General features: G+C 55.3%; 1 protein-coding gene across 1 annotated transcript in view; it reads right to left on the bottom strand.

The window, feature by feature from the left end:
- AACS (acetoacetyl-CoA synthetase) overlaps window positions 1-13,021 on the bottom strand; it is an 82,211-nt gene that overhangs the window by 29,376 nt on the left and 39,814 nt on the right. Inside the window, 4 exon segments of the mRNA XM_007110469.4 lie at window positions 5,052-5,149; window positions 10,190-10,303; window positions 10,914-11,037; window positions 12,900-13,003. Coding sequence (XP_007110531.2) covers window positions 5,052-5,149; window positions 10,190-10,303; window positions 10,914-11,037; window positions 12,900-13,003 — 440 coding nt within the window.

Here is a 13,021-nt window from a genome sequence, read left to right as displayed (position 1 = left end):
ACATGCACTGAGCGCTCACCATGCGCCTCTCCAGCTGGTGACGGGCACTCACACATCTGAGGTCAGGCCCCCAGGAGCGGGTGGGGCTGTGACCGCCTCCACATCCTTGGTGAGACAGGACCAGGGTAAGTCATTTGCCCAAAGCTTCACAACCTGCCAGTGGCAGAGCTGGAGTTACAGCCTGCTCGGTTGTGCCATGGGGGCTGATGTTCTTAACCAGAGCGCTGACTCCACAAAGGAAAGACTAGCCCTCGGGACAGGGAACCAAAGGGCGGCAGAAGAGAGCCAGGACTGGGGTCCCCGAACACTGAATCGGGAGAAGGACGTGAGAACCACGGCCCGTGCGTCCCAGGAAGACCCCGGAGAGCACCTCTGCTCAGGGGCACCAAGAGAGGAGCCCCGGGCAGGGGGAGCTGGCCCAGGGAAGGGAAAGAATTTCTAGAAAGCCTGGGGCCAGGGAGGAGCTGGATGAGGCCAGACTGGAGAGCCCTGGAAGGCGGCAGAGATTTCTCCATGACACCCAGCATCCCTCCTGGTGGGCTAGCCCACACAGGTGGGAGGACCAGAAAGCAGTGACCTGGGGCTCAGACATCACAGAGGTGACCCTTCCTCACAGGGAGAGAGAACAGACAGCAAAGATGACAAGTGTTTCACAACCAGAGGTCAGAACTTGGCACCATGGAAAGACTCTAGAGACCCCACGACACGGCGGCAGTGTCCCTGGCGGGTCAAGAGCCGGTCAGGATCTCTGAGCGTCAGAAACCAGCTGCTGCTGTTCTGATCCAGGAGAGGGCTGCTCAGTCGAGAACTGCTTTCACGTCACGATGAAATGAACACACCTGTGATTGTGCAGCTGACCCAAATACGACGCTTAGCAACCAGTCAGGCCCCGAAACCAACAGCCCAGCCGATGTGGGCTCAAGTGGACAGCCACCAGTGCGAGAAGAACAGCTGTCCTATTTATGTGCACAAACGCACATGTGTGCACGTGTACACGCACACACACGCGTGCAGCAACCTGAAAGTGCTCCGTGAGGGGGAGGGCTCCAGGCTGCCCTCTGAGATGTGTGGATATCAGAGGTTGAACTCCCCCGATGTCTCTGAAAAAGCCCCCCACTCAAAGGTAAACAGTGAAACAAAGAAAAAACCAAACGTCAAAACACACAGGACCTGGAGGTCTTGGTGAGGCTGGCAGGTTGGGGACCCAAAGAACAAGCAGCCCCGCACCTGGAGGTGCCCACGAGCCCAGTGGGCACGGGAAATCCAAGAAGACGGGGGGGAGACGTGGGAGAGCTGGAGGAAGGGGCGCGCGGTGAGCAGAGGGGCAGGGGCAGGGCAGGGGCAGAGCCCAGGGGCTTCAAGAGAAGGGAGGAATGGTCCCCAGCATCCTGGAGCAAAGGCGGTGTCCCCACCCCTCCCTGGAGCAGCCTGCACAGACAGGCGTACGGCCTGCCAACAGACGGGGTCCTTTCATCACCAGCCTGGCAAGGCGAGGGGAGGTCACCACCGCATTTGTGGCCAGGTGAATCCACGTGTATGGAGACCCCGCCCCCATACCTGTAAACTGCCTGGTAACCATCCCACACGTGTGTGCCACGGGGCTAGAACTTACTTCATAGTCACCAATGATGTGACCCCATCGTAAAAGAACCAAATAATTAAAGTCAGGATTTGCAAGAGAGTGGCAATTTTCCCTTTAGTACAGAGAAAATTCTTCAGTGATTTGCAGCAAACAATTGAAAGTAGGCAAAACATTCGTGTTTCACTGCAAATTTCAGAAACGTACCCTTTACTGAAACTGGGAGACCATCTAGGGTGTAAAACGGTGATGTCGGAAATTAAGAACAGGAGCCTCCTTTTTTTTTTTCTTTTCGGCCGCGGGGCATGCAGGGTCTTAATTCCCGACCTGGCGTCCAATCCCTGCCCCCTGCAGTGGAAGCGCAGAGTCCCAACCCCTGGACCACCAGGAAGTCCCAGGAGCCTCTTTTTAAAGCAGAGATTTGCGAACCACTGAAGAGGACCATCCCGGGCCCCCGTGAGCCCTCTGTCCCGCCCCAGGCCGCACCTCGCCGTTAACTCTAGATGCTTCCCTGCAGGTCTTAGCTACTGGAAAAGAACAGAGAAGACATCTGAGGCTCGGGAGTCATTGCTTTGTCCCAGGTCCTTAGCACACAGGTACCGGTGCCCACGTGAGCAAGCGCTGTGGCTCGTGACCCGAACCAGGGCTTCCCGGCCAGGAGGGCTCACCCTTGGGAGCTGGCAGGTGGTGCCAGCAGCCGGGGGCCCTGAAGTCACCAGGCTGATACATTAACTGTCATTCACTGCTCAACAATCACTCCAAAGGATCGTGCACATGGCTACCTGCCTCTGGCTCTACACCAGGGTCCCAGCAAAATGAGGACTGCTTCCCAGAACCCAGGGTAGCGCGAAGCATCTTGGTAGAACGGCGTTCGGCCCTGACCGAATAGAGGGCTCTCTGAGGCTCAGGCCATCACGCCCACAAAGATCTCCCGCAGGCAACCGCGCTGAAGGCCGTGGCCAGGGCGGAGCCAGGCTGCCCTCTAGTGCGCGTGCGCTTCCAACGAGAGCCGCCACCCCGGAAAACCCGAACCAGCCTCAAACCAGGGAAGGAACGCCAGGGATGCCGCTCCAGAGCCACCACTGGCTGCATCCTCTGCACAACAGGACCTGGGACCAGAGTCAGCCAGAGTGGCCTGCGGCGGTGACGTTTTGCACAAGACAGGCCCACGAGGATGGGCGCAGGGTCAAGGCCAGGGGCTGATGCTACAGGCAAGCAGCAGGTGGCTGGGCCCCAGCCCGTCCCCTAAGCCTCCCGCCCTGCACCAGGTGGCTCAGACCCACCACCCGAGGCCAACCCAGGAGCTCTGCTCTCTGTGAAGCCCTCAGGCAGGGGCTTCGTTCGGGCCCTAGAAGGCCACGCCCACGCCCCCATGCTGCACGATGCTTCTCCAACATCACAACTGCTTACAAGTTCCAATTCACTCAAAAACACCCACCTACTCATTAGGAACAGCCGACATTCACCGAGCTTGGGGGGGTAGGTCTGGGCGCTGTCCCAACCCCAGACGGGTGTCAATGGTGGTGTCCTCACAAGCCCTCCCAGGGTGTGTCCCCAGGACACAGAGACAGGAAGCGGCAGAGGCGGGGTCGAACCCAGGCAAGAGCCTGCCTGCTGGTAACCTCCACGCCACATGCCTTCTCCAGCCCCGAGGCTCCTTCACCGCTTCCCGGCAGCACAGCTCAAGGCCTGCTGAGGGAGCCAAGGACATCAGTGCCCAGGGACAGGACCCCCCACGAGGATGGCCTGCTCCAAAGCAGCTCACACGGCCTCAGAGGGCCTTGGGGACCAAGAGGCCCCCTGGAGCTCCGGGCTCAGGTCAGTCCTGGCTGCCCTGGGTGATCCGGGGTGGAGGCGATCTGGGAGAGGCCCAGCAAAGCCCCAGGAGGCACAACCACAGCCACCAGCAGTGAGGTCTGGGGTGACCACCCCCTCCCCGAACTCAGCAGGGCCCAGTCCTCATCCCATGGGGCCAGCGCCGGCCTCAGCCAATCGCCTCACTGCTCCAGGCCTCTGTGTCGCAGAAGCACGTCTGTCCCTCCTCCATACGGTGTGGGGGGAGATAAGAAATACCTTGAGAGACCTCCCTGGTGGTCCAGCAGTTAAGACTTCGCGTTCCCAATGCACGGGGCCCAGGTTCGATCCCTGGTCAGGGAACTAGATCCCGCCTGCCGCAACTAAAAAGATCCCGCGTGCCGCAACTAAGACCCGGTGCAGCCAAATAAATAAATAAATAAAAAGCAAAGAAATACCTTGAAAACCTTTTCCAGAAGAGCAAGCCTCGAGGCAGAGGCTGAGTATCAAGCTCACACCTAAAATGCCCAGCCTGTGGACAAGGCACATGGACTGCAGAGCACGGAGCTGGCACAACATAATCATTACACTCCCCTCTCGCCTAGAGGTAAAAATCATTAGAACCCTCTCTCTCTCCACCATGAAAGGATGAGATAAAGGCTCAGCAGCAGCCCCCGTGAAAGACATGGTCAACGCTGTGAAGAGCTGGGTGTCCCGCCGTCCCTGCACCTGTATCCTAAGTGTATCAATCCTCCCGTGTCAATCACAGGCCCACGCAGTCTACGCTCGTATCATGAGACTCTCTCTTCCAGATGCCCCTGCTTTGCACGTGAGGCCCCAGGGATGCACGGCCGGCAAAGCCAGGCCAGCCCTTAGCCCCTGGGCCGCACTGACCGGTGCCCAGCACAGGGGCCACGCCCAGAGCAGAGGAAGAACAGTCAGGGACGTGGATGCCCGGCATGTCCTCTGACGGGCCCGGCCTCGCGGCTCCTGAGGGTCCCTCGTCCCCGAGGTTCTGCAACCGGGAAAGGTCCCTGATCAGGAAGTGGGGGTCCCAGTAAGTCCTGCTCTGCTGCTTCTTCCTTCCCCATGGTGGGGCTCAGTCCGTGCTTCCTACCCCTGCCTGGGCCACTCCACAGCCGGTGCACCCTGGTCCCTGGTGCCCTTGGGGTTTACGGGGATAAAGAGGCCCGCCACCCTCCCGCACAGAGCACAAAGCTCAGCCCCAAAGTAAGAGATCCGAAATGGCAATTATGGAGCAAATCTTCCATGAGCAAATCTGCAGAGGATAAACATCAGAAAACCTCACGTGGTCATGAAGTCACAGGGGCCGTGACCGGGCATCTCCTGCTGGATACTCACAACACCACCTGTAGCATGTAACGCACACTAACGCAGCCGATACACAGGCTGGGCGTGAGGAATATTGGAAAGGAAGGAAGGATCGTTTACTTTTAGACTTAAAGAGCGATTCAGCTACTTCTGGCTCCTTCTCTCCTGCTGATCTCGAGTCACCAGCCGGGGAGACGGGAGGCCATCGTGACACCGTTTCCTCCCAGCCTGCCGGTCCTGCCCCGCAGCTGCCCACACCCCGACCCAAGATGTCACGGGGAAATCACACGGAATGTTCCCCTGCGGGGGCCGCAGACCCAGGGCACTTGAGGGGACCCCGACTCACGTTCACGCCGAAGTCTGGGGACGTGGAGCTCCAGATGGCGCCCACGCTCGTGGCCGCCAGCATGGCCTCCACGGCGTGCGCACTGTTGGGTAAATAACCTGTGGAGGGGATACAGGGAGAAAGCTTGGTTCAGGGTGTGAGGATGCCGCGGGCTTCCAAAAGCACCTCCCAGAGTCACGGTGGGAGTGGGGAGAGCGGCTGGCTGTGAGCGGCTCACAGAGCAGGGCCAGGCCCAAGCGAACCACCTTGACATCTCCTGCTCGGATGACCCAATCACTGCCGCCAGCCTGACCACTTCCCGTCACCACTCCCTCCAACGCATTCTGATCGGGGATCCCTGCACGATCCCCACCTCTTCTCGCTCCGCTCCGCCTCCCACTCTGGGCTCAGTCACAACAGCCTCCCTTCAGTTCTAAGCTCCCCCCGCCTCAGGGCCTTTGCACAAGCTGTCTGCATTGCCTGGACACTTCCACCCACACCAGCCTTCCCTACTCATCCTTCAGCTCTGAAGGCAAATGGAACTCCCTCAGGGAAGCCTTCTCCAAGGCCACCCCAAGAACTCAGGTCCCCTGGCCAGTCGCCCACAAAGCACACCGTATTTCTCCCTCACCAGACCTAGCATAATAATCACCTAAGTATAATCACCATAACTGGCAACTTCATATCTGGTTCTCTCGTGAGGGCAGGGACATTGCCTGTCTTGCTCCCTGCTTTACCAGATGCCTTTTGGTGTGCCCTGCAGATCAAGGTCCGCAGATACTGGTCTACTGGCCGGCTGGTGGGTGGGTGTTTGGATGGAGGAAGGGAAGGAGAGGCTGCAGGGGAATGAAGACTGAGCAGAGCAGTCAAGACATATACAGGGCTTCCCCGGTGGCACAGTGGTTGAGCATCTGCCTGCCAGTGCGGGGGACACGGGTTCGAGCCCTGGTCTGGGAGGATACCACATGCCGTGGGGCAACTGGGCCCGTGAGCCACAACTACTGAGCCTGCGCGTCTGGAGCCTCTGCTCCGCAACAAGAGAGGCCGCGACGGTGAGAGGCCCGCGCACCGCGATGAAGAGTGGCCCCCGCTCGCCACAACTGGAGGAAGCCCTCGTGCAGAAACGAAGACCCGACACAGCCAAAGATAAATAAATAATTAAATAAATTTAAAAAAAAAAGATATATACAGTCCTGCAGGGGACTCAGCCCGTCTGGAGCCTGTGCTCCGCAACAAGAGAGGCCGCGACGGTGAGAGGCCCGCGCACCGCGATGAAGAGTGGCCCCCGCTCGCCACAACTAGAGGAAGCCCTCGCGCAGAAACGAAGACCTGACACAGCCAAAGATAAATAAATAATTAAATAAATTTTTTAAAAAAAGATATATACAGTCCTGCAGGGGACTCAGCCCTCCATCTAGTTGGAAGCTGAGTTTTGTTTTGTTTTGTTTTTTTGGACGCACCACGTGGCCTGCAGGATCCTGGTTCCCCGCCCAGGGGTCGAACCTGGGCCCCCTGCAGTGGAAGAGCGGAGTCTTAACCACTGGACCTCCGGGGAAGTCCTCTGGGCTTTTATGATAACAGAGGCAGAGACTCTTTACGGACGAAAAGACTACGATCAATTCAACAGATCGTCCTAAATGCTCCAGAGGAAAGGATTCGTGCACAAGGCACCAGGGAGAAGGTCCAGGGCCTCCCCTGAGCACGGCTCCCTGGGTGACACAAAAGCCCTCTGGGCTCCAGCACCTGGGGTGCCCTGAACAGCTCTCCTGCGGCCCCTCCTCCCATGGCTCTCAACTGCCCACTTGACCACAGCGGTGGGCACTTGGTTTCTCTGGGTTCACTGCAGCTCCCCTGCTGGCTGTCCCACGGGGCAGGGGTCGTGCACTGCTCACACGGCCCCCGGGCTCCGCCCAGCCCTGGCACACAGCAGGCCCGCTGACGGATGTCGGCTGCCGAGAAGAGACTTGGCTGCGAGCGTACTGAGGTGTCTCCACGGTGCCATCGGCCCAGGCAGGGCGGGACTCACCACCCAGGGAGGCTGGGTGACCTGCTGGCTGTGGGGACTGACACACAGCCAGGAGACGCCCGCTTCACAGACGAGAAACAGCGCCGTGAGCAGCAAGCAGCTGCAACTGCATCTTGGAAGGCCTCCAAGCGTCTCCCCGTTCAATCCCCCTCTGCACTCTTCCCTAACGCTCTCTTCTGGGAAACACAGTCCCCCGTCCTAGTAACTGTGATCAGGTCATATTAGAATCCAAGACGTGACACTCAAGAAGGGGGTGTCACCAAGCACCAGCCTGATCCTGAGGAGTGAAGGGCAACGGAGTAGGTGCCCCCCACGTAAGCACGGCCAAGCAGGAGCCCCAGTATGTCCTGTTCTCCGTTTCTCCTTCTCAAGAAACGTTTGCTTCAAAGGGAGATTTTTAAAAATGAAAATTGGAGGGAAGAAAAATTACTGGAAGGTAGAAGAACCTTTTGAATTCCTTTTCTAGACAAATTAAATTGGACCACGAAGAACCCAAGATATTGAGGTTTCAACCACAAAAATGCCTGCTCTGACCCAGCACTCTCATGCATTCATCCAATAAACACTCGTTATACACCTACTATGCACCAGGTACCCGCAGACTGAGATGCAGCAGTGAACAGAAGACAAAGCCCCATCCTCTGGTACTGGAAGACAGACAGACGTGCACACACACACGCGCACACACACACACGCACACACACACACAAATAATCCTGTGATTTCAAGGAGGCAGTAAGGCGACAAAGGAAAATGAAGCGGGGTGCAGAGAGAGTGGTGATGGATTTTTCCACAGGACAGCACGGACGGCTTCTGAGCAGAGACCTCAATGAACCAGGGTAAACCGTTGGATCTGTAGGAGAACATTCCATCCAGGGCTGAGACAGGCGATAATGCGGCACATCCCCTATACATCCTTTACTATTCATTCCTCTCCAGTCAAGTAACACAGCGAGCGGTCGCTCCATGCCCAGCTCCATCATCTGAGAAGGAGACTCGGGGTCTGGCCCCTTCACATGGTTTACACAGGGTAAGGCTGCCCTCTTTGTAAACACACGCCAAGCGCCCACTTGCAGTGAGTCCCACGGGAGAGGCACGGTCACGCCAACGTGCCCGGTGGCTTCTCCTGCTGACGGCCCGGCCTGCAGCCCTGGTCCCATGGCCCCCGGAGGTGGGGAGGGCAGCCCAGCAGCCAGACCCCCAGGCCTCGTGGGTTTTAGAGCCAAACAAAGGAGACTGATGCTCAAATCATCACCAAACCAAACAGATAACTACCAATGACGCATTCTTTGAAGAATGAACACAAGATGCCGACAGAGGGTCCAACAGGAGGGCCTGGCTCAGGGGCAACCAGGGGGCTTCCCTGCATGAGGCCATCTGGGGACAGAGCTGGGGGCAGGTGGGGCGGAGGCCGGCTTCCCAACAAAGGCTCTGCCGGACACTCTTAGGAGGACAGGGGCCAGGAGGGGAGTGCGGAGGCAGGAAGGAAGCGAGCGCGCGGGGCCGCCGACCCAGCTCCAGACCCTCGTTTCCACCCCGGAGGCAGCGGGGGTCAGCGAGCCTCCAAGCAGGGGACGGACACCATCGATGCCCCTGGGGTTGGTGCCACGGGTGAAGTCGTGTGGCCAGAGGACAGAGAAGCCCTCTTCTTTGTTTTAAGAATAAGATCTGATGCCTGATCCTGGAAGGAGCGATTTAAACTCTGACCCCAGCACTGCAGCAAAAAGCACACAGAACCCCAGCCGGACCCAGACTGGGAACCGCCCCTGGACACATCCGTCACTGTCACCAGCCCCTCCCGGGGGGGCGTGTGAATGGGCAGGGCCAAGAAAGCCCACCTAACTTCTCTGCCCACGGGAGACTCTGCATAACAAGCCTCTCAGCCTCTCTGCTGCCCTGTTTAAGATGCAGAAACTCGAGGTCCAGGGAGGAGAAAGTCCTCATCCAAACCCACAGGCCCAAAGGCAGCGCCAGGCACCGAGCGAAGGTCTCCTGACTCCGGGAGTGGATGCTGCTAAACCAATTCTCACCAGGAAGAACTAAGCGGGAGAAGCCGCACTGAGCGAGGAGGCCCAGGCGGGGATCCCAAGGAACAGTGGGGCCTAGGGCCACCAGCCAGGCACCAGGAAGCTCAGGCCCAGGCGCACGCTGCCCTATCGCGGCACCAAATAATTACAATCCATCGTTCAACAGAAGTGTCCTGGCTACCAAATCTCATGCCTAACTCTCAGGGAATTTCCTGGCCGTCGAGCGGTTAGGACTCGGCGCTTTCACTGCTGAGGGCCCAAGTTCAATCCCTGGTCGGGGAACTGAGATCCCACAAGTGGCTCGGCCCAAAAAAAGTAACTCTCTATTTATTATCTCCAGAGGCTGAGTATATCCACATACTTTCAGTTAACGACCTTATGAACTGAAATTATCTATAGTGTTTAAATCAACACCCGTTTTTTTAATAAAGTCCTTTCCAAGTTTAAAAAAAAAAAAAATGGTTAGTTTACTTTTCTCTTCTGGGCCTCGGTTTTTCATCTGGGAAACAAGCAGGCTGGTGGCACCTGCCCTGGCGCCTGTGGGTCAGAGGAAATCAGTCTAGTGAGTCTCTCCACTGATAAAACTCCCCCTGCTGGGTTTTGGGGTTTAGGAATCAGTCTACAATCGTGTCAGCCCAGGCAGCGAAAAGCACAGAATGGAAACCAGCCCTCATGAATTCCTCAGGAAAGCATCGAGTTGGAGGAGGGCAGACCCAGAAAATGCAGCAGCTTTTCCCCACCTTGGAAGGGGTCCTGGCTCTGTCATCAAGGACCTGATGAACTTTCTGGTTTGTGTTTAGTTTAAGGACCACAATTCATTAAAAAAATAATAACTAACTCATTAAAAAAATATTATTAATAATAATAGCGGATGTCTGTGAGCACCGGCTCAGGAGGACACGCCCGCGTGGAGGCCAGGAGCCGGGGACCCGCACAGCCCAGCTCACTCTGGCTCGGCCGCACCTGCAACGATCGTCCCTCTTCGTCTGGTTCGTGCCGCACGCGTACACACGCGAAGCCGTGTGCGTGCAATCTGACCCGACGCCACCTCATTCCTTCCAAGCCACTCCCCTGCCCCCACGGTGACAGGCACCAGAAGTACCCACCGATGACCCGGTCTCCTCTCCTCACGCCCATCTTCCTCATCGCCGCGGCGTACAAAGCCACCTGTCGCCGCAGCTCTTCAAAACTCACCTTCACGATCTCCTCCCTGCCTTCCCCTGGGAAGAGAAAAAGGACAGGTCATCCTCGGACCATCCTAAAGAGAAAGGTTCTGAGTCACAGACACGGATGAAAACTCACACCTGTTCAAACACAGGTTAGAGATACGCGCCCGGGAGACGCTACACAGGTGCAGGGGACGCAAACCAGATGCAGGTTTACCCGACGTTCCAGAAAAGAAAGGCTTGGGAAAGGGCATCTTTGAGACGCACGCCCAGAATTTGCCATTTAAAGATTCTTTTTTTTACTACTGGGAATGTTTTTATTAAGTGAAGAATCCTTTGATTTGGTTGTGATTTTTTTAATATAATTTTCCAAGGGCTGGGGGAGGAGGAGGGGAAATCAGTGTTTAATGGGTCCAGAGTTTCAGTGAAAAAGTTCCAGGGATCTACTGCACAACAATGTGAATATACTTAACACCACTGAATTGTACATTTAAAAGTGGTTAAGACGGTAAAGGTAGTATTTTGTGTTTTTTACCACAAAAAAAAAAAAGGTGCCGAGCTATTGTTTGGAAACCATATACTGCAGGTTCTGAGCGCTTCGGAGCCTCTCTGAACACGTGGCCCCATCACACTACGAGAGGAAAACCCGAGTAGCTGTCGGGACTCACGTGCCACGTAAGGGCCACTCCGTCATCCTCCCTGCGCTGCAGGAGGTTTTCCGCGTAGTTGAGGCGACTGCCTTTGAACCACTCAGGGACGTCCGCAATCCCTTTGGACGTGTCCACGACCTACAGAGGATGACAGCAAACCGAGACACGCACGTGTGTGAGAGCAACACCAGATGCATAGAGGGGATTCCGCGTCACAGGAGGCCGGCTAACTCGCCGGCCCAAGGCATCACTAGATCGCTGTACAGACTGAATGCTGACCTGACCCAAAGGCTTGAAACTGAAAACAAAAATGAATGCGATATTGCGTACCTGACAGTTGCTGACAGTAGATCTTAAGCATTTTCACCACAAAAAAAAAAAAAAAAAAGAAAAAGAGAAAGAAAAAGAAAAAGGTAACTGTGTGAGGTGACGGATGTGTCAGTTATCTTGGTACTCATTCCACAAGGCATATGTATATCAAATCATTCACGTGTACACTTGAAATAGATACAATTATATGTATCAGGACTTCCCTAGTGGTGTAGTGGTTAAGACTCCGTGCTCCCTATGCAGGGGCCCCGGGTTCAATGCCTGGTCAGGGAACTAGATCCCACACGCATGCCGCAACTAAGGAGCACGGCTGCCGTTACTAAGACCCAGCGCAACCAAATAAAAAAAAACAAATTATATGTATCAATTATTCCTCACTAAAGTCAAAAAAAATTAATGCCAAGGGAAAACACTGCCCCACTAATTTAGTCTGTTAATTATTAAGCACCTACTTTATGAGCGATGCTGATGAGAGAAGGACAGACAGACAGACACGGCAGCTGCCGCATGTTCCAGGGCTGACCAGAGCATGGAAACCAGGAGATCAAAGTGCATGGCCCGCCGGACACCCCGCCACAGTTTTTAGGAATTTGGATCCGTGCCTCCTCCCTCAGGGCTGGAACCTTGGTTTCTTCCCCAGGAGAACCTTTCAGAATGGCTCACCCCATAATCAAACCAAACACACAACAGACTTCTTATTCCCTGGATATTTATTGAGGGAATAAATAAAAATCTCTAAAATCCAGGTAAATAACGAAACTACTGATAGTTTAAAAAACAATTACAGGGGGCTTCCCTGGTGGCGCAGTGGTTGAGAATCCACCTGCCAATTCAGGGGACACGGGTTCGAGCCCTGGTCCGGGAAGATCCCACATGCCTCGCAGCAACTAAGCCCGTGCGCCACAACTACCGAGCCTGCGCTCTAGAGCCCGTGAGTCACAACTACTGAGCCCGTGTGCCACAACTACTGAAGCCCGCATGCCTAGAGCCCGTGCTCTGCAACAAGAGAAGCCACCGCAATGAGAAGCCCGTGCACCGCAAGAGTAGCCCCAGCTCACCACAACTAGAGAAAGCCCACGCGCAGCAATGAAGACCCAATGCAGCCAAAAATAAACAAGTAAATAAATTTAAAATAGAAAAAACAATTACAGTATGGGGACTTCCCTGGTGGTCCAGTGGTTAAGACTCCACACTTCCACGGCGGGGGGCCCGGGTTCCATCCCTGGTTGGGGAACTAAGCTCCCGCACGCCGCACAGTGCGGCCAAAAATAAATAAATAAAACAAATAAATTTTTAAAATGTGACTGTATGGAACATCACTGACCTGTACACTTTAAAATGGATAAAATGGTAAATTTTGTGTTATGTGTATTTTACCGCAATTCTAAAAAACTTTAATAAAATAAAAATACAGCGATGCCCTACTCTTTGGATCACTCAGATTCCCAGGACAAGGCCTGGGTCCACACGCATCGTGGGGCCCGGAGCCTGCAGAGTGCCCAGGAGGCCCGTGACCCCAACACAGTTTCCTGCCAACTCTCTAGGGCAAGGACTTCTTCCCACTGATGTGGGGATTTAAAAGAAGATATGATTTAGTCTTCCTCAAAATTAACATTATACTTTGGATCAGAACCACGAAAAGATAACGTGTGAGCACAATCTCTACTGACCTCATCATACATGCGTGAGAAGACAATCCCACTGAATTTCCAGAACTCTGCCCAGAAGTCTGAATAAGACTCAACTGACCAATGATATAAGTCGTCATAATTTTCTGAAACAAAAAAGAAAG

This window comes from Physeter macrocephalus, chromosome 19 (genome assembly GCF_002837175.3).
Source record: "Physeter macrocephalus isolate SW-GA chromosome 19, ASM283717v5, whole genome shotgun sequence".
In the NCBI taxonomy this organism is placed as follows: Eukaryota; Metazoa; Chordata; class Mammalia; order Artiodactyla; family Physeteridae; genus Physeter; species Physeter macrocephalus.
Note: the sequence above shows the minus strand (reverse complement) of the source record. Positions and strands in the feature narration are given on the sequence as shown.